General features: G+C 43.3%; 1 protein-coding gene across 3 annotated transcripts; it reads right to left on the reverse strand.

Annotated features, from left to right (window-relative positions):
• Positions 1-1,572: 1,572 nt before the first annotated feature.
• SLC25A51 (solute carrier family 25 member 51) lies at positions 1,573-19,750 on the reverse strand. Of its 3 annotated transcripts, none has more exons than XM_022600166.2 (3): positions 19,632-19,750; positions 15,463-15,585; positions 1,573-5,789 (listed from the first exon to the last, which is right to left on the reverse strand). In XM_022600166.2, exon 3 carries the CDS (start codon positions 5,747-5,749, stop codon positions 4,859-4,861), a length of 891 nt encoding a protein of 296 aa, XP_022455874.1. In that variant the 5' UTR covers positions 5,750-5,789; positions 15,463-15,585; positions 19,632-19,750; the 3' UTR covers positions 1,573-4,858. The 3 variants fall into 3 exon arrangements, with proteins under 3 accessions (XP_022455874.1, XP_022455875.1, XP_022455872.1); XM_022600167.3 differs by lacking the exon at positions 19,632-19,750 and adding an exon at positions 19,052-19,270; XM_022600164.2 differs by lacking the exons at positions 15,463-15,585; positions 19,632-19,750 and adding an exon at positions 15,310-15,456.
• Positions 19,751-26,007: the final 6,257 nt, after the last annotated feature.

A 26,007-nucleotide genomic window follows, 5' to 3' on the forward strand; every position in this document is an offset into this window, starting at 1 on the left:
CTCTCACCGCGGTGGCCTCTCCCGTTGCGGAGCACGGGCTCCGGACGCGCAGGCTCAGCGGCCATGGCTCACGGGCCCAGCCGCTCCGCGGCATGTGGGATCCTCCTGGACTGGGCACAAACCCATGTCCCCCGCATCGGCAGGCGGACTCTCAACCACTGTGCCACCAGGGAAGCCCCCTTCACTCTTTTGATTCTTAAAGAAACATTTGTCAGACATCTACAAGGTGTCAGGCACTGTGCCAGGAACTTGAAACTGTGGAAACTAGAGCAGAGTCCAGGCCTTATGGAGCTGACATTCAAAAGGGCCAAAGGCATCAAATAATGACAATATAATTAAAACAGGTAAGTGCTATGAAAACAGCACAGGAATGTGGCAGCACAAGAATATGTAAGCGGGGAACCTGCCTTGGTCCTTAAAGTGAGGGCTGGCTTCCCCGAGGGAGTGACGTTTGAGCTGAGATCTGAAGGCCTCAGTAAGAGTTACTGCGTGAACCAGGGGAGAGAGCAGGGTTCAGTGCAGTGGGACTCCACATGGGTAAGGCTGGGAGGCTAGAGAGTACAGAAGTCCCCATGGCAGTGGTTGGGCAGGGCAGTTTTAGCTGGAGATGACAACAAGGGAGACAGGGCCTGGATCATTTCATCTAGAAAAATGATAGGAATATGAAGAATGGATTGAAGGCAGATGAGAATTTTTATAAATCCTATTTTATCCTCAATTTCTACTTCAAAATCACATATACTCATCTGGAGAAAAAGTTCCCTACTGGAAACTAGATGCTGAAGGGATTAAGCTGGGACCAGCCTTTGGAGACTTGGGAGGCACTGCAGCTACTGCAGGCCTCCCTCCAGCCCCTCCCCGTCACACCAAGAGAAATGCTCTCTACTCCCCTCACTCCGCCAATGGGTCACAAGGACATTTCATCAGATGATGTGTCAAACCCGTTTCATGAATTCTAGAGTTCAGGATATTCACTTTTATACTGAATTTCTAAAAAAATTTCTAAAACAGGAGTGTTTTAGAAGCATTATATGGCAACTGCTCCCTTACTTGGTGGACCTCATCAGGCAACCTCAACTATCCCTAGAGTCAGGAAGCACCTTACAAATGTAATGTGTAAACCAAGAGTGTAGCTAGTATGATTTCAGTCTAACAAGCAGTATGAAATCAAAAGCAGATATAAAAAACTCAAAAAGCACAAATGTCCAGATCATTTAGCTTGGGGGTAAGCATGACCTGAAGGTACATAATTACAACAGGAAGTACTGATATACTGAATTCACCAAAACAGTTTATACTCAGTAGGGAAAAGTTTATTTCATTTGAGAACAACCTTTAAAAAACAAAATGCTTTGTAGTTAACCTATCTAGAAAATTAACTTATCTGGAACTCCTCTTGACCCAACAAAATGGATAAATGAAGAACTGTTCTACCTACAAAGTTATCAGGTGAAGTCACTAAGAGTCAAAGTAGTGTGCTGAATGTTTTACCAACAAAAAGACTAACAGACTAATCTACCACAAAAAGGACAGTGCTACTAACCCTAACCCAGCCACAAGAGAACAGAAAAATGGACTTAAAAAAAAATTTATTCCAATCAGAAATACCAAAAGAAACACGTTAACTCCGAAACATTTAACAGATTTCATTTAAACTCATATAGTCACAAAACTCAAAATATCAAACAAAACCAACCACTTTTAATAATGAAACTTTAAAAAACGAAACATGTAGACTCCTCCACAATTTAGGAGCCATTTAGGCAAGCAAATATTCACTATTAGGCAAAAAGACAGCATTAAAAACTAAAAATCCTCAGATTTAAGGAGAATGCCTATTCAAGTCTTTGATACACATTTATAAGCACGTGAGAAAACAGACTATTTTAAAAGAAACCAAGTCTGAGTGCTTATCCTTTCTTTAAATGTGATCTCCCACCTCGCTTCCATCTTGACTGCATGCCCCTCACACGACAGTACTTCATCTACACTGAACAGTGTTGGTCAACATGATCGGCTTACTGTGAAGCCCTCCAGTACCACCCGTTATCCTCTTATTAAGGTTTGTACAGCCCTATAACTGAGTATCACCACTGTAATCAAGCCAAGGAATTTCAGGTCTCCAAAGATGATTATATATGCACAATTCTGTCTCATTGCACAGTTCGTAATATAGAGCAGGTGATTATATAACCAACCATAAAGTACAATGAATATTGACTATTGAGACTAAAGCATCAACTTTGTCTCCAACCACAAATAAAACAAAGACACATACATTTGCCACCATACAGAGGTTGTGTTTACTCTGTAGTACAGTCCTGAGGGCTCATACCACTCTAAGGGTGTTAAGTATAGAATCCATATTTCTGGTGGCATCAGAATGAAGTATAGGAGGCAAGACCAGGAGTGCCCTGCGCTCATGAGCTGTCTGTGCCACAGAAAGGCCACTTTTAAAGCTGTGCAGATAAAAGTTATTCACTCATGTTTGCCTTTTCCAAATTATTACCATACTAGTTCACACTGAAGGCAAAAACAATAGTTAGAATCTCTTCCTTACTAATAACACATTTTGACTTCTTTTAAATTTCAGACAAAGCTGTTGGCTACCACAAATTCTGCTGAGTTTTTTTGTCAAATTTAAGAAAATATAGGACAACATAAAACCAACCCTGGTAACGTATTTGCAGTTTGGTCTTCAAAAGCTGTAAAAAGTGTCAAAGAAATCAAAAAATACAATGAGTTAAAACCATTAAAAAATATTTGTTTTTAAATGCTACATGTTTGAGATAGCAGAAGAGGAAGCATCCTCCTTCAAATTCTCACTTCACTTGTATTTCACAAAAGTGCTTTAGAATTTAGATTTCTATCACCTACATGGAGTGTATAGGCAAAAGGAAGCCCCGTGGAACTGAAGGCCAGTGGAGTCTACTCCCAGGGTCAGGGTGTGACCCCAGGCTAACTCACCGGCCACATGCTGAGCACTCAGATATGCCCAGTAGTGCTGGACACACACGTGAGCAAGGGGGTCAGGCACCAGTGCCTTTGCCACTCATTCCTGAAACTCAACCCACTTGAAATCCTGACTCTATTCCATAGGCCAAAGGATGCTACTCTCATTTATTTGGCGTCAAATTCTTGTTTTCTCAAATCCTTACATCTGCACCAGCACAACGCTGTCAGACAGAGCCTTTGTAAAGCTAGTGAGCTTCATTACTGCCTGGCAAATGCGTGACAATGCCTCCTAATCCTTCACAGCTGGAAGGAAGATGTTCCTGTCATTTGACCAGCCACCCTGCATTGAGAGGTAAACATCTTTTTTGGACTATCTGTCCAGAAACTGAGTAAACTAGCAATTGGGACCCTGACTTCATTTTGGTCAGCATGTGCACAGAGTAACATGCAATTACCCAGAATGATGAAAGACTGGTAATAAAACCCATGTGCTCTGCTCCGTGTCAGATGCTGGAAGGTAATCTTAACTACATAATACTTAAAGATGTGGATTTTTAAAAGATCGATAAACCACTTTTCTAGGATGTCTTGTATGTTTTATTAGTTATTCAACTGGTTTATGAGTCACTTTGCCTTATTTATCTGGGAAAAAGTACTGAGTTTTTTTCCCCTTCCCCAGAACACTTAGAAACCAGAAAAAAAATCTGAGGTCCTATTAATAGACTTCCAAAATAAAATTTTATGGAAGCATTTTGTTGTTTTTTTAAAGGGAGTTTCAAGAGAACAGGATACTTGACTATGACAAACTACTACTCAAAGGAAAAACTACCAAAACTCCAAAGCTCTTCACTAAGTTGGCAACAATTCAAAGAAGCTGAGCTAAACAGAATTGGATCTGTAATGCAATTACAGGTTTCCCCCGCATTCCTGCGGAACTTTTTGTAAGCCGAAATGGCATAGAATGAGGAAGCAATCACCTTTTCTTGTAAAAGCAAAAATCATCTCCGTATTTCTTTTGGTTAGCGAAAACAGGTACTAATGTAGGTCTTTTGTAAAAGCGAAGTGGCATAAAGGAAGCTCTGGAGAAGTGGGGGATACCTGTAATATGAACCTTCTTAATGGGATGAAACACCTTTAACAAAATTTAAGTCTCCACGTTTTTTGGCAACGAAATAGTGAAATTAATATAAAAATATTTTGGGAAGCTTTAAGGTCATATTGAGAAATACAGAGAAAACTTTCTACCCTAGAAAGCAAAATGGGAGATGTCATTAGTTGCTTTAGTCTACCACATCTAAAGAGAAATAATCTGGATAATGACCATCCCAACAGGTGCTTAGTTTCAAAACGAATACAAACAATTTATCATGAAAAACCTACACATAATAAGCTGTTTTTCTTCTCTCTTCTGCTCCTTTTTCCTACCATGTATATGTTTTAAGTTAACAAAAACTACCCTTTGTAACTCCTCCTAAAAGCAGAGAAGAAATGGAGTAATAGAAGCAAGCCTGAGAAATCATGGGACCCTAAGAGCCTTTCCTCTGGCTGGTCATGGCCACTTATGCTTCAATACAGAAGACTTGTGGAAAAAAGTATCATATATCTTGGCTGTTAGTTTCCTTGTCAAAAGCCATCAGATAGACAGCTATTAACCAGGCAATTAGCCTAAAGTTCTCAGATAATGATTAAAAAAAGTACTAACACCGTCCCCCCCAAAACCTTAAATTTTCCTACTGAAACCTTTTATTCTGGATTTGTTGGTGCTTAAGAAAAACAGTTTTGCCCGTAATTCACTGTGCCCTGGACTTATGACACCAACTTGTATTTGGCCAATTAGAAACAAGGCCAAACTGCATTCTTCTTAGGTCTATTCAGTTGATTAATGGCACTTAACTGATTTCTTTCATATAATCTTTAACAAGAACTCATAAGTCGCATTAATTATGCCCCAAGAGATGAGGGATCGATGGTAATTCAGATGGGCACCCCTGAAAAGATTTGTCAGTTTCCTGTCCCGTTCTAGCCAGATTTTTTGGAAAACCTTAGGGAAAGACTGAAATTCCCCACCAATCTGAGATTGCATGCGAGTTTTTACAACATTAACTGGAAAAAACAAGATCCCCAACATGGCACCCAACAGGCCCCCGCAGATAAAATCATTGACCAAATGAGCACTGTGGGTTGTTGCTGTAGGCAGGTACTCCTTGATGGGACCTCGAAGGCCAAAAAAAAGGACATTGCTGAATCCGTTACGGAAAAGAACAGGCACCAAGCCTCGATAATACTCTCTAATTCCATGGCATTTCAGTGCTTTGAAAGCCTGGTAAGTGTTTGTAAATTTGTCATGATGCTTGTGGTCTTGAAGCAATGTTTGAACTCTTTCCAATGGAGTGAAAATTGCTTCTGTCGTTCCTGCAAGTACTGCGGCCAGGCTACGGGTTGCAAACTCTGGGGTACTGATATGCTTACGGAGAAGGCAAGATAAATCCTCATACAGACCAAACATAAGTGCCAGTGTAGTCGTCTTCTGCATTAAAGGGGGAAGGATTCCGCGATACAAGTTTCGAAACCCATCCCTCCTCAACTGAAGTACTGCATCCCGGGTTTTGATTCCATACAGCTGTTGCCGAAAGAGGACCTTCTGAATGGGAAATGTGATGGCTATATTGTTGAAAGCCGCACAGCAGCCACACAAGTAATGCTTCATTTCACTAACATTTGCAATATGAGGCGCTATATCTTGCTTTGAAGATGTTAGGATTGGTGGCCTCTTTTCATGAGCTTCTGAATCCATCGTGTTGCTTAAGATCTTCTTTGGGAAGGATTTTTTTAACCTACAAATAATAAAATGATAATAGGTAAACCTTTATATACAGTGCTAAACATATGAAAATTTCCCCTAATCCTTCCTCCAATTTCTGGACTCTATGACATTTTTCCCTTTTAAACTAGATCATTGTTTCTTCAAGTATTTTTGGAGGGCCCTGAGGCCCTTTCAGCAGTCCAGGAGGTCCTCCCCTTTCCAACTACATATCCATGTGAGGCTGGATTTTCTGCACATACTTCAACTAAAACAATTTATCACAACAGAACAAATGCAGAGGTAGATATGAGACTCCACCAACCTTTTAAGTCAGACATTAAACAGACTTACAAAACTGTAAAACATACTTATTAATTTTTTAGGGGGGAAATAATTATTTTTCATGAAAATGTGTTGATTATATTAACATGTAATGGGTTTATCATTGCTAAAGTGAATTTAAATATTTTAAAATTTTGTTTTTATTTCTAAGACCATGAATATTAATCCATACAAATAAAGGCTCTTTGGGGTCCACAAAAATTTTTTAAGTGTAAAGCGGTCCTGAGAACCAAAAATTTGAGAACCACTGGACTAGTTCATATGTAATGCCTACACTACATAATGGTACATGCTATTATCCTTCTGAAACAAAGTCCTCTCATGAGAAAAAGAAGAGCAAGACATACATTCAGTCATTCTGTTCACTAACACTTACTTAGTATCTACTGTAAACTAGGCCCTCTGCTAAGTGCTAGAGATTCAAAGACAAGGAACTTGCAATCTAACAGAAGGCTCTGCCAAGGTATACAATCACTCCACAGTGTAATTCCTTCTATGATAAATATATACTATGGGAACACAGGTAAGGGACAGTGAGCATACACTCTGTGAGGTGGAGGCTGGGAGAACAGGGTCAAGGAAGGCCTGCAGGTATATACTAAGCACAATTTTCACATATTTAATTCTCAAAACAACTCCATAAAGTAAACATTATTTTCCCAGTTTTACAAATGGAAAAACCAATACTCATCTTCATCCAAGGTAGTTAGTAACTGGTGGAGCTGGCATCTTGAAATGAAGTCTGCCTCCAGAGTTCATGTTCCTGCTGTCATACCACAGATGGCAATGACTTTGGGAGGATGCCCTGGGACAAAAAGAGTGGCCGTACCAGACCATGCTGAAAAAGATCTGAAGCCTAAATACACAGGCTTGGCCCACTTAGTGGAATGAAGGCAAGGTCCTACCCCTAGAATACATCTGCTTTTTAAAATGGCAAGATCATTCCTTGCCAGTCATCTATAACCTGATTAAAAACAAGCAAAGGACTTAACAGACACTTCTCCAAAGAAGATGTACAAATGGCCAACGGACATATGAAAAGATGCTCAACATCACTTATTATCAGAGAAATGCAAATGAAAACCTCATACCCATTAGGACAGCTACTATTAAAAAAAAAAAAAAGAAGAAAATAACAAGTGTTAGTGGGGATGTAAAATGGTGCAACCACTATGGAAAAACAGTATGGCAGTTCTTCAAAAAATTAAAAATAGAACTACCATACGATACCATCACCAATCCCACTTCTGGGTATATATCCAAAAGAATTTATTGTAGGGTCTCCAAGAGATATCTGCACATCCAAGTTCACAGCAGAACTATTCACAAATAGCCAAGAGGTGAAAGCACCCCAAGTGTCCACTGATGAACGAATGGATAAACAAAACACGGTACGTGCGTAGAACAGAATATTATGTGGCCTTAAAAAGGAAGGAAATCCTGTCACATGCTACAACATGGATGAACCTTGAGGACAAGTGAAATAAGCCAGTCATAAAATGGCAAATAGAGTGTAATTCCACTTATATGAGGTACCTAAAGTAGTCAAATTCATAGAGATGAATAGTGGTTATTATCAGGGGTTGGGGGAGGTGGGAACAGAGTTATTGTTTAATGGGTATAGTTTCAGTTCTGCAAGATGAAAAATTTCCGGAGATCTGTTTTATAACAATGTAAATATACTTAATGTTACTGAACTTACACTTAAAATTGGTTAAGATGGTAAATCTTATGATTTTTAATTTTTTTTTTAATTTATTAATATTTTTGGCTGTGTTGGGTCTTCATTGCTGCACGCGGACTTCTCCTAGTTGTAGTGAGCGGGGGCTACTCTTTGTTGTGGTGCGCGGGCTTCTCACTGCGGTGGTTTCTTTTGTCGCGGAGCACGGGCTCTAGGGCACGCGGGCTTCAGTAGTTGCGGCGCGTGGGATCAGTAGTTGTGCCTCACAGGCTGTAGGGCGCAGTCTCAGTAGTTGTGGTGCACGGGCTTAGTTGCTCCATGGCATGTGGGATCTTCCCAGCCCAGGGCTCGAACCTGTGTCCCCTGCATTGGCAGGTGGGCTCCCAACCACTGCACCACCAGGAAAGTCCCTGATTTTTTTTTTTTAACCACAGTTTCAATTATAAATAAATAAGAACAAAATAAGTCAGGTAAAGCGATCTAGCTCTTTGACTTATGACAAAAACAAACAAAAAACAAGTTCCTTTCTTTCCCCCTCCCCATACACACACGCTGCTGTAGACCGCTAAGCATCAGGACAAAAGGTGTTAAAGAGAAATGTCATCATGTGAAGGTAGAGCAGAGTGAGGCACATAATCAGAAAGCATCAGTTCTTGAGGAGCTTATATGTGGAGCCACAGACATGTAACATAAAATATGGAACACACATACACGACTCTAATTTTCCTTCTAGAAATATAGCCTAGGGAAATAATTATTAACAAGAGAGGTACACAAAGACTCAATTATAGGACAATTACAACGCTCTTAACAGAAATACGGAGTAAAAATTAAATGCGCAACAGTAAGGGACACACTGCATACGTGAAGATGTAGCCACCTGATGGGATGTCATATAGGTACTAAAAATAAAGGAGTATTTATATTTAAGGTTCAGTATATTAATTTTGAACTTTTAATAGTATTAATGAAGTTTCAGATAGCAGTGAGTCCTTTTTATGATCAATAAAGTGTTACAGAAGAAAAAATAAAGGAGAACATTTTTATTGACATGGCACAATCCTGTTTTTATCAATATACATATAGAAAAGCCAAAATAAGCAGTTTACATTTTCTAATTTCATAATAATGCTGTATTTTCCTTTTCTATATTTTTCAAGTTGAATTTGTCTCAATTTACTGTTTTCAAAAGTTGGAGACTGACAAAACTAAGGTCTAATCAGGACAAGGCAAACAGTGACAGAAAGGATGTGACAATGCTCCCAAGTGAACAAAGGCAAATTGCTGTACCTCTCTGAGGCTGCTTCCAGTTACAATGGGCCAAGGCCACCCACCCTGCACAATGCGGCAGAAGTCAGCTGAAGAGCACCGTGCACCGGGTCCCACTGCTGTTCCGGGGACACAGTGAGCACTGTACTGTTTTTTGTATTTGCTTCATTCAGACTTACAGGATAACATTATCAAGAAGACTTTCATTTACTTTTGTTGGGAATTTCTTCTTCTTTGCCTGCTTTTACACTGGCCTCCTCAGTATACTAAGAGATTTTAATTCAACTCCTGTAATGTTCAGAGATTAGAGATAAAAGGACGCTGGCCTCGGGAGATACGACATGCAAACAATTGGACCACAGTGTGGTAAATGCAACCGCAGAAATACACAGAAGGTATAAAGGCCCCACAGAGGAAGGGGTCATTAATTAGCTGTCTGGAGGGAAAGACAGGGGGCTCTGTGACCTCTGGGCAGGGCTCTGAAAGGTGGATAGGACTCTGGAGGTACCTAAGGGTGGGGCACATTTTAGCCAAAGGCAGCACAGGCTAAGGTGTAGGCCCCGTGTCAAAGGAGCAGCAGCATCACATTCCTGAGGAGGGTGTCTGGCTGGAGCTTAATGTGGGTGCGAGATGTGGGTGCGAGATGGACGGGTGGCAGACAATGATGGAAAAGCAGGCTAGGACCTGCATCACCAGAGACCCTCAGGATGATCCCAAGACCCTGATGCTACTATGTACTATTTTTTTCCTTTCTCACGGGAAGCTAATAGAAACAAATTATTTTCCTTAGGCATGTTACACCTAGATCTGTGTGCCCTTTTCCCAGAAGACAGACTATATTAAGAAGAAAATGTAACATCTGTACACTCTAGCCCAATGCTGCTTTGTTTGTAGTTGGAGCTGGCTTGCTATCACATTTCTATTAGAAAAGATAAACATACCCTCAGTTGAGAAGAATTATGCCTGGAAACCACTGCAGGCCTGAAATCTGCCATAAGGAAGGTAATAAAAGGGGTCAGGAATCTTCTCCCCACTGTCACCTGGTCACACCTGTAGAACTAGACAGCACCAGAGCCCCAACCTTTCACTGTCCACCCCCAACACCAGGGCAGCCACACTACCCCTGGGCACCAAAACTCTGTGTTCATTTGAATTAACCTCAACTTTGGCAGAGGCTAGAGGAGTGGGACTTGTCTCTAAATGCTGCTTAGCACTATCATGATGGGGAATAAAGGGACAGTAAAAAACTTTCCCCTGACATTCTAAAAATTTGTTCCACTGCAATTTAAATAATCAAAGGAAGGCCCAGCTCAGAGAGAGGAATTATTTCTAACTTTGGCAGGTATTAAAGCAGTTAGATTATGAAGTCACCAATATGCTTCACCAAGAGGCCAGAATCCCTGGAGCTGGGCTGCTCGTAGATCCAATAAAACAACAAATGAATCATTTAAACAGAAATTCACAAAATAAATGTATATTACTTTAGAAAAAGTTACACATTAAATTTACACATTAAAAATACATTTAATAGAGCAGGACTTCCCTGGTGGCGTAGCAATTAAGAATCTGCCTGCCATTCCTGGTGGCGCAGTGGTTAAGAATCCACCTGCCAATGCAGGAGACACGGGTTTGAGCCCTGGTCCGGGAAGATCCCACATGCTGCGAAGCAACTAAGCACGCGTGCCACAACTACTGAGCCTGCGAGCCACAACTACTGAGCCCATGTGCCTCAACTACTGAAGCCCACGTGCCTAGAGCCCGTGCTCCCAACGAGAAGCCACCACAATGAGAAGCCTGTGCACAACGAAGAGTAGCCCCCGCTCGCAGCAACGAGAAAAGCCCTCATGCAGCAATGAAGACCCAACGCAGCCAAAAATAAAATAAAATAAATAAATTCATATTAAAAAAGAAAAAAAAAAAAAAGAATCTGCCTGCCAATGCAGGGGACACAGGTTTGAGCCCTGGTCCAGGAAGATCCCACATGCCACGGAGCAACTAAGCCCACGCACCTAGAGCCCATGCTCTGCAACAAGAGAAGCCACCGCAATGAGAAGCCCACAAACCGCAACGAAGAGTAGCCCCCGCTCACTGCAGCTAGAGAAAGCCCGTGCGCAGCAGCAAAGACCCAACGCAGCCAAAAATAATTTAAAAAAAAGAAAATGAAATAATGCTATTTGCAGCAACGTGGATGACCCTAGAGATGATCATACTAAGTGAAGCAAGTCAGAAAGAGAAAGACAAATACCATTTGATATCACTTATACGTGGAATCTAAAATATGATACAAATGAACTTGAACTTATCTACCAAATAGAAACAGACACAGACATAGAGAACAGACTTATGGTTGTCAAGGGGAAGTGGGTTGGAAGAGGGATGGAGTGGGTGTTTAGGATTAGCAGATGCAAATTATTATATAGAGAATGGATAAACAACAAGGTCCTACTCTATGGCACAGGGAACTATATTCAATATCCTGTGATAAACCATAATGAAAAAGAATATGAAAAAGAATGTGTGTATGTATAACTGAATCACTATGTTGTACAGCAGAAATTAACACAACACTGTAAATCAACCATGCTTCAATAAAGTAAACTAAAAAAAGACATCTAAAAAAGATGTATATTTTTTAAGAGAAAAATAAAACTGTAAATTAATTAAATACACATACATCCTCTCCTCCAGGCTCACTGTCCCAACCCAGGTCCTCTTCACCTCCTGCCTGACTACTGCCAAAGGCTCCTTACTACTAAGTCCGACTCTAGTCACACACTCCATCCCATCCCCACCAACCTAACCATCATTTAAAAAATACACAAAAAGGGCTTCCCTGGTGGCACAGTGGTTGAGAGTCCACCTGCCGATGCAGGGGACACGGGTTCGTGCCCCAGCCTGGGAAGATCCCACATGCTGCAGAACGGCTAGGCCCGTGAGCCATGGCCACTGAGCCTGCACGTCCAGAGCCTGTGCTCCACAACGGAAGAGGCCACAACAGTGAGAGGCCCACGTACAGAAAAAAAAAAACCAAAAAACACACACACACACACACACAAAAAGAACACACTACTAAGTGAAAAAGGTGTACAACAATGTGCTTAAAAACCTGCTAACAACAGCAGATATCACAATTGTTTTGAATGGTTACGTAGTATTCTATTGAATGGATATATTACATGTAATTTACTCTGTCTCCTATTTATGGTCACTGTTTTTGTTTTTTCCTTTTAAACAATGCTGCAATGGGCAACTCTGTACCTATACCTGGTGAACTCTCACAAGTTTATCTGTAGGGTAAATCTTTAGAATGGATGCTGGCTCAAACAGTAATACATTTTTTTTTAATTTAATTTTTTTATTTTTGGCTGCGTTGGGTCTTCGTTGCTGCACGTGGGCTTTCTCTAGTTGCGGCAAGCGGGGGCTACTCTTCGTTGTGGTGTGCGGGCTTCTCACTGCAGTGGCTTTTCTTGTGTGGAGCATGGGCTCTAGGCGCGCAGGCTTCACTAGTTGTGGCACGTGGGCTCAGCAGTTGTGCCCCACGGGCTTAGCTGCTCCGCGGCATGTGGGAACTTCGCAGACAGGGCTCGAACCCGTGTCCCCTGCATTGGCAGGAGGATTCTTAACCACTGCGCCACCAGGGACGCCCAGGAATACATTTTAATTTGATAGCTACGGCCAATTGCCTCCAGAAAACTTACTGTGATTTATATTTCCATTAAGTGTATGCCAGTCCCAGTTGCCCTACCATTTCCAGCACCAGGTATTAAACAGTAATTTCTGGGGCTTCCCTGGTGGTACAGTGGTTAAGAATCTGCCTGCAAATGTGGGGGACATGGGTTCGAGCCCTGGTCCAGGAAGATCCCACATGCCATGGAGCAACTAAGCCGTGCGCGCCACAACTACTCAGCCTGCACTCTGGAGCCCGCGAGCCATAACTGCTGAAGCTCGTGCACCTGGAGACCGTGCTCCGCAACAAGAGAAGCCACTGCAGTGAGAGGCCCATGCACCGCAGCGAAGAGTGGCGCCCGCTCACAACTGTAGAAAGCCCAGGCGCGGCAATGAAGACCCAACACAGACAGACAGACAGACAGACAGACAGACAGACATACGTACATACATACAATTCAGCATTTTTCATTTTTATTGACCATTTGAATTTCTTTTAGTACTGTAAAATTTCACATTATCCATTTTTCTGTAGGCACTTTGTTTTTTTCCTTGTTGATTTGGAAAATTTCTTTGTGCACGAAGAAAATCAATCCTAGTTATATTAATCAAGTTGTGGCATATACTTTCCCTACTTTGTATCATTTTTGTGATGCTGAAGTTCCTAATATGGATATGAAATCTATTGATCTTGGCTTCTAGGTTTTGTGTCCTTCATTATTCCAAAATTATAAACAAGTAATCCATGCTTCCTTCTACAACTTCTATGGTTTCATTTACCATCTGTATTTTAATTTCTCTGGAATTACAGTATAAGGAATGAAGCAAAGGTAAGAGATTGCCTAGGAACTGACGGATGAGGCTTCTTTTCCTCACTGGTTAGCATCATCTGAATACTCACAAGCATCTGCATTTATGGCTGCACTCCACTCTGTTCCACAATAGCCTTGTATTTCTTCTCTAGGTACAACTGATTTTAACCTACTGTAGCATCAGAATAGATTTCATCAACTAGTAGGGCTTTCCCTTTTACTCTTGTCAGAATCATCAGTTTTCCGGGCTCTTACACTTTTCCTGATAAACTTTAGTGTATTTTTGTCATATTCCTCCCAAAAATCTTGGTATTTTACAGCAGAAGTGACTTTATAAATTTAAAGTACTGTCACTTTTTCAAAATTGAACCTTAAAAAAAAATTGTACCTTACTTTACAAGGATGTGATATCTTCCTGTTTACTTGTTTCTTTTCACAAACCTTAGCATTTAAAATTTTTTTCATATAGACCTTGAAAGGTATTTTACCTTTTCAGTCCCTATTATGAAAGGGTTGTTTTCTTCCAATTAATTTTCTGCTTTTTGTCTGCATATGAAAAAGCTACCAATTCCTGTGTATTAAAGTTAGAAGCAGCCCATAGTCCCCTATTTCTCAGTTTTTTGGTGGATTTGCTTGTTTCTACTATATATCACAAATAATTTTGCCTTCTCCTTTACAGTATGCATCTTTCTTTCTTCTTATTGGATTGGCATATACCTCCTGAACATAATTAAATTATGGTAACAGTAAACATCCTTATACTTTGACATCTGTGACAACTCCACAGGGATTAACTGGCTTTTGGTTTGAGGAGGAAGTTCTTGTCATCTGAGTGTTCATAATCCAAGTCCTAGCAGTTTCAAGTTTACAGAGGGAAACAAGTTATCATGACACAAAAATATTCACTGATCAATTGGCCCATATAAAATTTGTTCCCTCTCAAGTAATATTCCCTGTTTGCCATCTATCCCTGCCCATCTTTAGGACTGTTCTGCAAACTTGAAGTGGAGCATGTCTTCCCAGTACTATCATATAATTTCATCTGACAAATTACACTGTAACTCCCAAAACTTCATTCTGCATTCATTTTAAGAATCAGTATATCTGCAATTATAATTGAAGTCCCTGCCCCCTGTTATTTACTAGGAAATTGTGTTTCCCATTAAAAATGGATTCCATTTTTCTAGTACTAACGGTCAACTGATAATAAGGGTCTCTTAGAATTTCCAAACACAGGAGGGATATACATTGATTCCTGTTTTACTACCACCTCTACCACTTTCCACTGCCACTAAGTCAGGAATCTATCTTGAACTTTGGTCAGATGCTTTTAGGAAGCTACTAAGAAGATCATATGGATACTGGAAACAGAGCCAGTGTAACATTTAACAGATACAGTTAATTGTCTGGGTTCAAATTCTGGCTCCACTACAAATCTATTGTGTGACCTTCAGCAAGTTACTCAATGTCTCTGTGGCTTAGTTTCCTCGTTTATAAAATAAGAATGTTACCTACCTCATAGGCTGGCCAATTAACTGAATGAATACATGTGAAGCACCCAGGAAAGTAGTCTACAGCACAGCAGGTGGCTCAACAAGGATAAACTATTATTATTGTTCTTTTCTGATGTATTTATTTGGTGTATACGTTAGTGTATTTCTCACCCTTGCAATACGGAGGTGAATCCTACTTTGCCACAGTGAAATATTCCTTTAATGTATCACTAAATACAGTTTGCTAACATTTTATTTTAAATTTTCACATCACTATTCATAACATACCAAGTTTCCAATTTCAGTACTATCTTCATGTCAAGTTCAGGTGTCAATGTTCCACTGGCTTTGTAAAAGAAATCTGCCATTTTTCCTTCTTTAAGCTTGGTGAACAATTTAAATCTTATAATTATCTTTTTCTTGAAAGTTAAAAGAATTCACCTGAAACACCATCTGGGACTGGTGTTTTGGGGGATGGTAGCTTTTTGATAACTTCCTCAATTTCTTCCATTGTTAGGTCTGTTAGGTTCTCTCTTCTGGAGTCAACTTTGATAACTGGATTTCCTTTAAAAAAAAAAAAAAAAGTCTGGTTTATTTATATAGTCTTATAAAGCACTTGCTGTTTAAAAAAAACACTTCTAATCTTGTGTGCCTATATTCCTTTTTTTCTTGAGCAGGGTAGTCAGTTTACCTAATTCACATTCCTATCATCCCAGCAAAGAACCAGTTCTTTTTTTTGGGGGGGTACACGGGCCTCTCACTATTGTGGCCTCTCCCGTTGCGGAGCACAGGCTCCAGACGCGCAGGCTCAGCAGCCATGACTCATGGGCCCAGCCGCTCCGCGGCATGTGGGATCCTCCCGGGCCAGGGCACGAACCCACCGCGTCCCCTGCATCTGCAGGCAGATCCTCAACCACTGTGCCACCAGGGAAGCCCAGAACCAGTTCTTAAATTTACCAATTTTACTATTTTTCAGTTTTTAAATTTGTTTTTCCTCTTTATCATCTCATTTCTCCTGCTTTGTCTGGGTTTATTTTCTTCTAATTTACTGAAGGGAAATTTCTTATTTTTATTTATTCTTTGTTTCATAATTTGAGTGTTTAAGGGTATATATTTTGCTTTAAGCAAAACCTTAACTATTACTTTTTAATACATTCCATGGAGCGTTTTGGTCTAATTGGCAGTCACCTTACCATCTGTACCATCTTGTGTTTCTTCACCACAGTGGCTTGACCTGGAGTGATATGCACCCTTTCCAGAGTCCAAGCCTGTTTAGGCTTCGTACATCGCAGCATATCCTTAATTTATGCTCAGGAGAAGAGCATCTTTCTCGTGGCCCACAGGAAAGATCCTGCAGGGATGGACCCTGATATCTGGCAACTAGCCTCCAGTCTTAAAAGGTTTGATGACAAATACACCTTGAGGTTGACCTTCATCAGTGGCAGAACAAAGCAGCAGCAGGCAGCCAAGTTCACCAAGTCCATTGCTAAGTTTTTTGACCACAGTAGGACACTGGTCATGGATGCATACGAGCCTGAAGTATCCAGGCTCCATAACAGTCTCACCCCAGAAAGAAAAATAAAATAGCCACTTCTAAAAGCAGCCATCTTTCTGCTGGATCATGCTGAAATACAGGGTGAGGGGGAAAGAAACTGAGATATTAAAATGAAGAAAGAAAGAAATGTTTAAAATGTCCCTGTTTTGTTCTGAACTTTTAGTCCATCCAGGAAAAATGGTATTTTCCAGCACAGATATGAGAAGCTGTAGCTCTGATACCTAGGTGGGACCTCCCTAACCTGCTGATCCCATTGTTCTGACGTGCTTTTCTAGAAAAGCATTTTTCCTAAAAGCTGTACAGACTTCCTCAACACCTGAAGCACTTCATGTAGTATTAGCATTGTGCCAAGGAGCATTTGAAGACTCAATTTTTAAACTTGTTAACCTGTTGCTGACTAATTGTGCTAACTCCCCTTTCAACAGCTGTTTCCCTTAATTCAGATACAACTCCTTATGTATGATAGCTGTCCTTCACACACAGCTTTTGTGGGTATTCATAAATCTGACTTAGGGAGAATTGAAAAAACAAACAAAAAAAACCCCACAGCTTTTTAATTTGTTTAAAACAGACATTCTGTCTGTTACATTTTGTGCTGTTAACCAGTGAAAGGAATCAATGGCATTTTAAGAAAAATTGTTCTATAAATGCTTGAGAAGTTTGCCAGGGTCCAAAGTTTGATAATTATTAATCAGTCTTCTACATCCTTACTTCTTATCATTTTAGCTGCCAGACAGGAGTTTAAACTCTTATCAGTACTTTACTTGCCAATCTAAGATTAACCAACATCTAAAAACAACTTAGCATAGAAATACTTTATGTAATGCTTTGCTCTTCTTCAGTTTCAGGACTAAATGTTAAAATCAACAGAAATATCCAGATTTATGTGTTATTATACCATAACACGTTGTGACAATTTATGAATGTAAAAATGTTTCATTTTTACATACTAAACACATAACAATATACTTTAAATTATAAAGTCACTACCTACCAGCTGTTTAACAATATATGTTCCTTGATAATACAAACCAAGTTACTTATACACTTGAACAACAAAATTTTGTCCATGTTCACTTTTAATTTTTACTGGAATGGCACTTGCATTACTTTCCAAAATTTTGCAAATTAAAGTTACTTCAACTAGTTTTGTCATGACTCTTTGGGTCTGTTATTAAACAGATAGAAAACTGTGGCTAACAGAAGTTAGCCAGTCATTTATTGACCGCTGTACTGAACTATTCTAAGAAATTTAAAGAACATTAGTGTACATTTAGGGTCTCAGATTTTTAAAAACAGGCCTGGACATAGGAAAAAGGAATGTAATGAAACCTTTCCAGACTTCACAGATTTAAAGCTTTCTCCCTCATTTTGCCCTACACACCAGGATCGTGTGAATAGGTTCTTAATTTGGCAAGAGAACAAAGGCTAGTGTGCACAGTATTCTGTAGCAGTGGACTTTAAAATTTTTAATGTTTATTCTGTGAACACGATTAAATTTCTTTGCTAAACTTTCCTCTATATTTAAATTCTTTAACATGGATAATAATTCTTTGCAATTTATTGCAAAATTTATCTACCATAACTTCACATTTTTTTGCTACCTAAAACACTCAACCTATGTCAACATTAGGAAGCAAAGTTAATTAAGCTTTCAAGCAACTCCAAGAGTCAAACTTCTGTGGCATAAGAAAACAGTGTAAAGTCTAAATGCTCACTGTAATTTATAGCCCACGTGGTTAAGACCGAGATGTGATCCATCACAAAGGTCTCTGTGCAAAAACTGGGGAGAAAGCAATTGTAATTCTCAAAGGATATTAACTCCCACAAGTCAGCAGGTCTGAGTCAGCATTCAGGACAAGATTAAACTGGGTTCTAGTCCTAGATAGGACACTATCTTGCTACTATAAATACAAAGCAAAGTTTACAATTTAAAAATCCATTTCTCTGGGCTTACTTTAATCTACCAAAGGAGAGACCAGACAAGTCCACTCCTCTTAAAGGTAACAGCTTGTGATCTTTCCCCGAGATGCACTCAAGGTGACTCCAGATCCAAAGCGCCAGACCTGTGCTCTGGAACCACTAGCGGACCTGACCGATCCTAGCACCTTTTGATTTTATGGAATCCTTTCGAAACAAGGTCAGAGAAAGCTCAGACTAGCAAGGGCACTACACAGTTATTTAAGGTTTTCTGTTTCACAGCTTGCAGGTAGAGAAACAGAAGGTGGGGATTAAGACCAGACGTGTACAGCTCTAAGGAGCAAAAAAAAAAAAAAAAAAAAGGGTAAATATTGCTGAGGCATCGACACGCTCCACCTAGATAAGCTTAACACTAAATAATTGGTACAGAGATTTTCAATTAACAACAATGCCCCCCGCATCTCCAAAAAAAGCACTGTACCACCGAGTTTCCCACAACGCGAAGCAACATGGTGTCGCAGAATAACCATTGTCTGGCTGTGTGGCTGAACTTACCGCTCTCCAGGCGTCCATTTCCCCTGTCAGTAGTAAGGGGGAGGGGAGGGTGACGGACGGAGTCGACCAGGCCCCTTCCGTCCCGGACATTCAACGGAGCCAGGGGTCCCGGTATCCCAGACCCCGAGGGGGCAGGCGCCCTTCCGCGGTCCCAACGCCGCTCTCCCGGGCTGCAGGCAAAGCCCGGCCCCTCCCCGCCCCGCTCTCGATGCGCGCCGGGAGGCACCTTCCTTCCCGGGGCGCGCCCAAATGAACGCACTGCCTCCTCCGCCGGAAAGGCTCGTTCCGGCAGTCGGACGGCGCTCCCGGCCCAGCGAAGCCCGGCAGCGGGCGGCAGAGCTGGGACGCAAGAGCTGCGCCCTGCGGCTGCAGGTCCCACTCGGGATGGCGCGCGCGGGAACGGCGGGGTGCACTGGGGGGGGCGCACTGCGCGCGCGCGCGGAGGGGGGGGTGAGTCCTCAACGGCCGCGCCAGAGGGCCGTGCAGGCGGCCTCCTCAGACCCTCCTTCGTGCTTCCACTCACTCCACGCGCAGGCCAGGGGAGCCCCGTGCTTTCCTCTCGGCCGCTTCCTGTACTCACCCATCGCCGCGGGCGCCCGGCTCCACGCCCGGTAGCGGCCCGCCTGCAGGCTGGCGAGCTCGCGAGCCCGCGAGCCACCGAGCCGGCGCAGGCGCAGACCTTGACCGACCCGAGCTCAGGGCGGAGCGTGACGCGCTCTATGCCGCCGAGCCCGGTCACGTGAGGCAGACGCCACCGCGCCGCCTCTCTCTAAACCCGCGGAGGGTCGAGTGACGCCGGCCAACTCCTAGCAGTGGTTCGGCGCGGCAGGGCAGGTGTTTGGTCACCCATCACACCTGTTTTCAGGCTTTCGGGTTCCACTTGCTGGAAAGCCCTACCTTTGGTGCCGTACGGTGGCCTTGCCGTGCCATAAACAGCCAACGCGTTCTCTAGTGCGTAGCCTGCGGGAGGACCACTGGGAAGCGATAGTGTGGATGGCAAGCGCACGTGCGCCTAGGCCTTGAAAGGCCCCGCCTCGCTTCCCTTTGTATCCTTGGTTAGATTTCATCAAACCCTCGGAGTGGCCTTGTGTCAGCTACTGATCCTGCAGTTCACAGAACACCTGTGTGTGCTTTAGACTATACAAATCATTAAAAAACCCTGTTTCTTTTCAGTCTCAGACAACTTGCACATCTTGGACTTCACTGCACCCGGAGTTAGGAGGCCTAGGTCAAGTCATAGCCCTGACCCTTGCTGGGAGTGACCTCGGACAAGTCACTGGTCCCTGAGCCCCAGATCTCTGACAAGTAACGCCGGCCTTGCATGCATCCTTTGGCCCTTGTAAGAGTCACTGAGAATAATGATCTGACTCTAACTTATAAACTGGAAGGCACACAGATGTGAGGGGTTGAAGGAAACAGAAAGGTCAGCCTGGAGCGCAACAGCGAGGCTCCTCAGGAGGCTCATCAAATATGTGAAGTGTATGCTCTTTCTTGGGATTAGTCCAATAAGCTACTCCACTGGAGTGAAATACGGTATGGCTATAGGTGGGTGGCTCTCCCGGCCCACTTCCCCTGAGAGCACTTTGTAGATATTGACTCCAAAATTTTGTCTCATCTGCTTCAGCTGGCCTGATTAACTGCTTCTTGGGATGTGAGACATCATGCTACCTAATTTCAGCAAATGTTCTGCTGAGGTACCTACTGTGTGCCATTGTGTTCTCTTCGGGGAACTTAGAGTCCAACGAAGGATATAAAAACAAAAACTCTGGAAATTCAGATGCATGAGGGGCCTTTCCCCTTAAGAGAGAACTAGGGATGGCTTCACAGGGGAGGAGGTGTTTGAACTGTGCCTTGGAAGATGAATGAGTGGAACTTGGACTAGCAGAGAAGGTCATAGCAGCAGGAGATAAGATTGTAAACGTCAGGTGGTGGGGACTGACAGTGCAAATCTTGACTGTCAGATGCAGGCACCTGGCATCTAATTAGTGTGGAGAGATAGATCTGGGGCTCCACAGGATAGTGACAAGGCCACGCAGTAGCTTGGAGTGTTTAAAATCGGGCAACAGTTGGGGAAAGGCATTTATGTCAGAATTATGTTTGCCCTGTCTTGTGTGAACTCCTATTCAGATGTATTATTTGAAAAATAAATAAATCAGGCAGGCATCCAGCATGTTCATAAGCATAAATAATTCATTTCAGATTAGAATAGAGAGGTTATTCTCCTGTGGTAAAACCCGAAGAGGAGGAAAGATTGAAATTAAACACACAATTGGGGCACAACAGACTTGAAAGAGTAGGGGAATCCCAGGTTGACAGGCATACGCATGTCTGGAGCTGAGCCAGTCCGTTTCTTTTATGCTGCAGGTCACAGCCCTGGCCTCTGCTCCTCCAGCTCTTAGTTCCTCGTCAGAAACCTCCCAGGTCCTTAATTGGCTCTTCTTGGGCATATGAATGTTGGAGATCAAAAACCTCTATTTTCTGATTCACGATTCATCATGAAGTTATCCTTTCATTTTTCTGTCCTCATCCACCCATTGTTTTATTCATTCTTCAGTCTTAAACTGTTTTGCATACCTCCAGCCTCCATATCCGCTGTCGGATAACATCCTCTAACTCAGTTTTGATCATCTCAGTCTTCAGCTTAAAAACTTCCACGTGTTCCCTCTTTGCCTCTTCAACAAATCCAAACTCCTTAACTTGGCTCGCGGGCTCTCGATGTCCTGGCCCCTCTACCTAATCTGTTCACCTCGTCTCCAGCTACATGCTGTGCTTCAGCCATGCACAGTCTCTCAATGTTTTGCAAATCCTTGTTTCTTAGACCCTTCCCCCCCTTTCACCACAGGCTCTCAGCAATCAACCATGTTAAGCCTTCAAGGTCCTTTGCCTTCTCCCCTGAAAAGCATTCTCTGATTAACCTGGGCTAACTTGGTTGCTCTTGCCTTTGCCTTCCCATAGCACAAAGTTTGGGGCACCTCTAATATCTGCTTATGTTATAATCATTTGTGAAGGTGTCTCCCTTTCCTACTAGGGCAGAGCTATCTGAGTTGGTTCTGACCCTCCAGCTCAGGGCTTGGCAAAAAGGGTGTTTGCCCCAATAAAATGCTGGTGGAGAGGGTCTGGGTTCTTAGGAAAAGGGCCATGGGAATGTTGCTGTTGGATCTTTGCTTAAGCACCCTCTACTTCCCCTCCCCCTCCCACCAAAATGCTTTCTAGAAACTTGTCTAGTGCACTCAGGCTCCGTGGGCCCTTATGTCCACAAAAACAGCTTTACGCAAGCTGTCATCGGTGGAGCCTTGGCTACTGTGAGTGGCTCTGCCCAGATAAGGTCACCAGCAGTCTTTCCCTAGCAAGGGGTCAGTGACCTTCCTTTCCCTTTTCAGCCACTCCCCTTCACACCCCCAGGCTCCAGCCACAGGCCAGCCACTGCTGGTTCACGTCCCTGCATTCTTTTACAATGTCCTCTGTGCCTCAAAGGCTCTGCCTGCTTCATGGCAAAGTCCTGTTCACCCTTCATTGCTCAGCTTACACAGAGGCTTCTTGCTGCTTTTCCTGACCTAACTACCTGACACAGAGCTGCCCCACAGTGCTATCCTTTGTGACTCGTATGCACTTTACAGATTGAAAAGCTAGATTCTAGCAGACCTACTATGAAGTCAGAATTTCCGGGGGAGAGGCCAGTTGGCCTCTCTAGCTCCAACACAAGCCTCAGGCAGTTCTTCTCAAACTCTTTGGGAAGCAACAGTTCTAAACTGATACCCTGACCCATAATAGTAACCTAAAGTTTGAAACCCAGGGACCTGCAGGGCTCAGGAATGTGTGCGTGAATAAGCCTGCAGCCCAGAGAGGAAACTGGGCTCTAGTCCTAAGGAGAAATGATCAGGGCTTGAAACAGACATATACCAAGTGCTGTGAGTGCGCAGAGAAGAGCGAAAATGCACTAGCTGCAATCAGGGAAGGCTACCTGGAAGAGGTGACCCATAAAGCATGACTAGGACTTAAAACAAGGTGGGCTCCAGAAGAAGCATGGGATGGGAGGATGTGTGTAAGGAAGGAGACACCAGGTTTCTCATTCTCCCTGACCTCATTCCTGTTCCCCAACTTTGCCTTTGTCCCAGGCACACCTACGGGCAGAGCCTATGCCCCCTGGTAGCTCTCAGGGCTCAGAACAATTGCTGACCTCTGGGTGGGATCCTGGGACACTTTACTTGGTATCTAAGTGACACATACTTGTGAAATACAAACACATTTTTATCTAGCACGGGCTGAGTCAATAAAACAACATCAAACATTTGCACAATAGTCTTTGGGTCTTCCAAGCAGTTACTTGATAGTTATTCCCTCTGGTTTACACATCATTTGTGTGCTCAGGGAAGTCCTGTGACCTGCTTGAGCTGAGTATGTATCAAGAGGTGAGGCTGGGACTGCACCGCCTCCACCATTTTTGAGAACAGAAGCACTGTTGAGAACTGCTGCCTGGCCCTTGGGGAAGGATCTGTGGATGGTGAGCTGCAGGGCAGTGGGGAGACTGGCCCTTTACACAGGACTCTCTAATCATAAGGCACCTGAGGAGCTTGTTACCAACACAGGTTCCTGGCGCCCACCCAAGACCTACTGACTCAAAATCTCCCAGAAGGGCTTAGGAGTTTGTAATTTACAAGAGGCCCACGTGAACTATATGACGAGGCAAAGGTAGGATGCACTGAACTAGACGTGGCATGTTGCAAGGTCAGCAGACCTGGGTTTGAATCCTAGAACCACCACTTCCTGGTTTTGTACCTGGGGCAAAGCTCTCCCCCTCTCAGAGCCTCAATATCCCCACTTCAGAATGAGGATCCTTCCTGAACCCACCTTCTGCCTCCCTGAGGGAGGCTTTCCCGATGGCAGACCCAGCACGACGGATGCTCATTCTCCTTCACATGGGGGGCATGGAGGGGGCAATGGAGGCTCAGGGAATATGTCACCCGAAGCTCTAAATGTCACCCTTCTCTTTTGTTCTGGGAAGAAGGGACTCTGTAGTTCCCTCTCGATCCTGCTAACCTTTGGGCTGTGACTGTCCTCTGGGGTGTGAGGTACAGAGCAGGAACGCAGGGCCCCCACCACTAAACTGAACTAATGCTTTTCCCAGCAGCCACTTCACCTTCTAAGCCTCAGTTTCTCACCTGCTCTCATGGTGGGGGACCGGTGTGTGCACAATGTGTAGGGCACACACAGTAAGCCCGCTGTAAATGGGAACTTTTACCATTGTTAAATCATTTAACAAATACTTATTGAGCACCCGCTATGTGCCAGGAGCTCTCCTAGACCCCTGCTTGTATGGAGTCTACATTCTAGTGGATGGAGACAGACAAATAATGAACATGATATGTGTTTAATATTTAAACAGTAAAGACACTGCATGGATTTGATGCTTAAACAATAAAGACAATAAATAGGTTTAATATTGAAATAAACAGATGTGACAATTATTTAAATAGTAAACACAACACCTGCTTATTGTTTAAATAGTCTAGTATGTTAGCATTAATTTAAATAAATAAAGATGGGACAGCAGAAGATGCGCGGTAGGGGAATGGAGAGAGGCGCTCTGGACTTCAGTCTGGAGAGGAAAAGGATCTTGAACGCTGATCCTTCATGATGTTCAATAGAGCTGGGGCATTTTTAATTTGTAAAGTGGACTCCTCTTTCACCTCCTAAAATGCCCCAGCCTTCCTGGAACCCCAGACCCTCTTTCCTTTGAAATCCTGTGCCTGTAATGACCCCTGCCTTTCCTATGAAAGCTCACCTTGTTCTCATCGTAGCTGACGTTGTCTGAAGTTTGACGAAAACTCAGGCATGCGAAGGGCGTTCATCCAAGGCTGTGTGTAATCTTTGCAATAACCCGTGAGGTCACTTCTCGTGCCATTTTACAGTGGAGGAAATGGAAGCTTTTTGCACATTGCCCACGTCACACAGCTGGAAAGGATGGAGTTAGGATATGAGCCTGGGCTTCAGTTTCTGTCTGTGTAACAGGCCAAGTGACTTAAGAGCTGCCTTCCCCTCCCCCTGAGACTGGCTGCAATGCTGAAGAGAACCACATGAGGGAGCCAGAACCACACTGGTGACATGCTGCCACCCAGTCAGATCATGGCCCCTTCAAAACTGTCCCCCAAAGCCAGAGATGATACTAGTCACTGCAGGCTGGGACGCTCCCACTCAGGAGGGAGCAAGAGAGAAGGAACTGCTTCATAAACTCTGTCCTAGAAGAATCCCCACCCCTACCCCAGTCTTCCCAGAGCTGCTGCACTGGCCAGGGTAACCCTCTGAGCTGGCCACCCTCAAGCACCGGTGGTATGTGGAGATGGACTTGCTGTGTGTCTTTGAGCAACCTCCTATCCCTCTCTGAACCTCAGTTTCTGGCCCACGCCGCTTGGTCTCTGTGCATAGATGAGGGAGGGCAGGTCGTCCACCACTTCCTGTCGACTAGTTGAGGAAGATGTTTCCTGTGCTCAGCTTCCTGCTCCAGGTCACCAGCTCGTTCCAGGCCCTGTTTCATGCTCCATGTTTGTTAAATTGAACCAAAACGGAAATAAAAAACTCTCCCAAACAAAAAAGTGACCACCAGAGACATTTTTCTCCTCTCTTCAGGAAATATTCCTGGTCACAGAGCACTGGCATCGGCCTGGTGGGCCCAGGAACATGCCAGGCTTTGCCGTCCCTTGAACAGGGAGCCGTGTGTGTGTGTGTGTGTGTGTGTGTGTGTGTGTGTGTGTGTGTGTGTGTGTGCTGTGGTGGGGGGCGTGCTCTGAAGGGCTTAGGAGTTGGAGGTGTGGATTCTGTCTGGGTTACTGGAATATGGAATCGAAGCCTGAGACTTGGGGGTAGTGGGGGAGGAAGAGGCCCACTGGGGCACAGCGGGCCACAACCTTGGGAGAGAGGGAGAGGCAGTGAGTTCCTCCAGGGCCAGGTGGGGGTCGGCC

This window comes from Delphinapterus leucas, chromosome 6 (assembly GCF_059928025.1).
Source record: "Delphinapterus leucas isolate spDelLeu-1000000601 "Yukka" chromosome 6, BTC_Dleu_Yukka2, whole genome shotgun sequence".
NCBI classification, from domain to species: domain Eukaryota; kingdom Metazoa; phylum Chordata; class Mammalia; order Artiodactyla; family Monodontidae; genus Delphinapterus; species Delphinapterus leucas.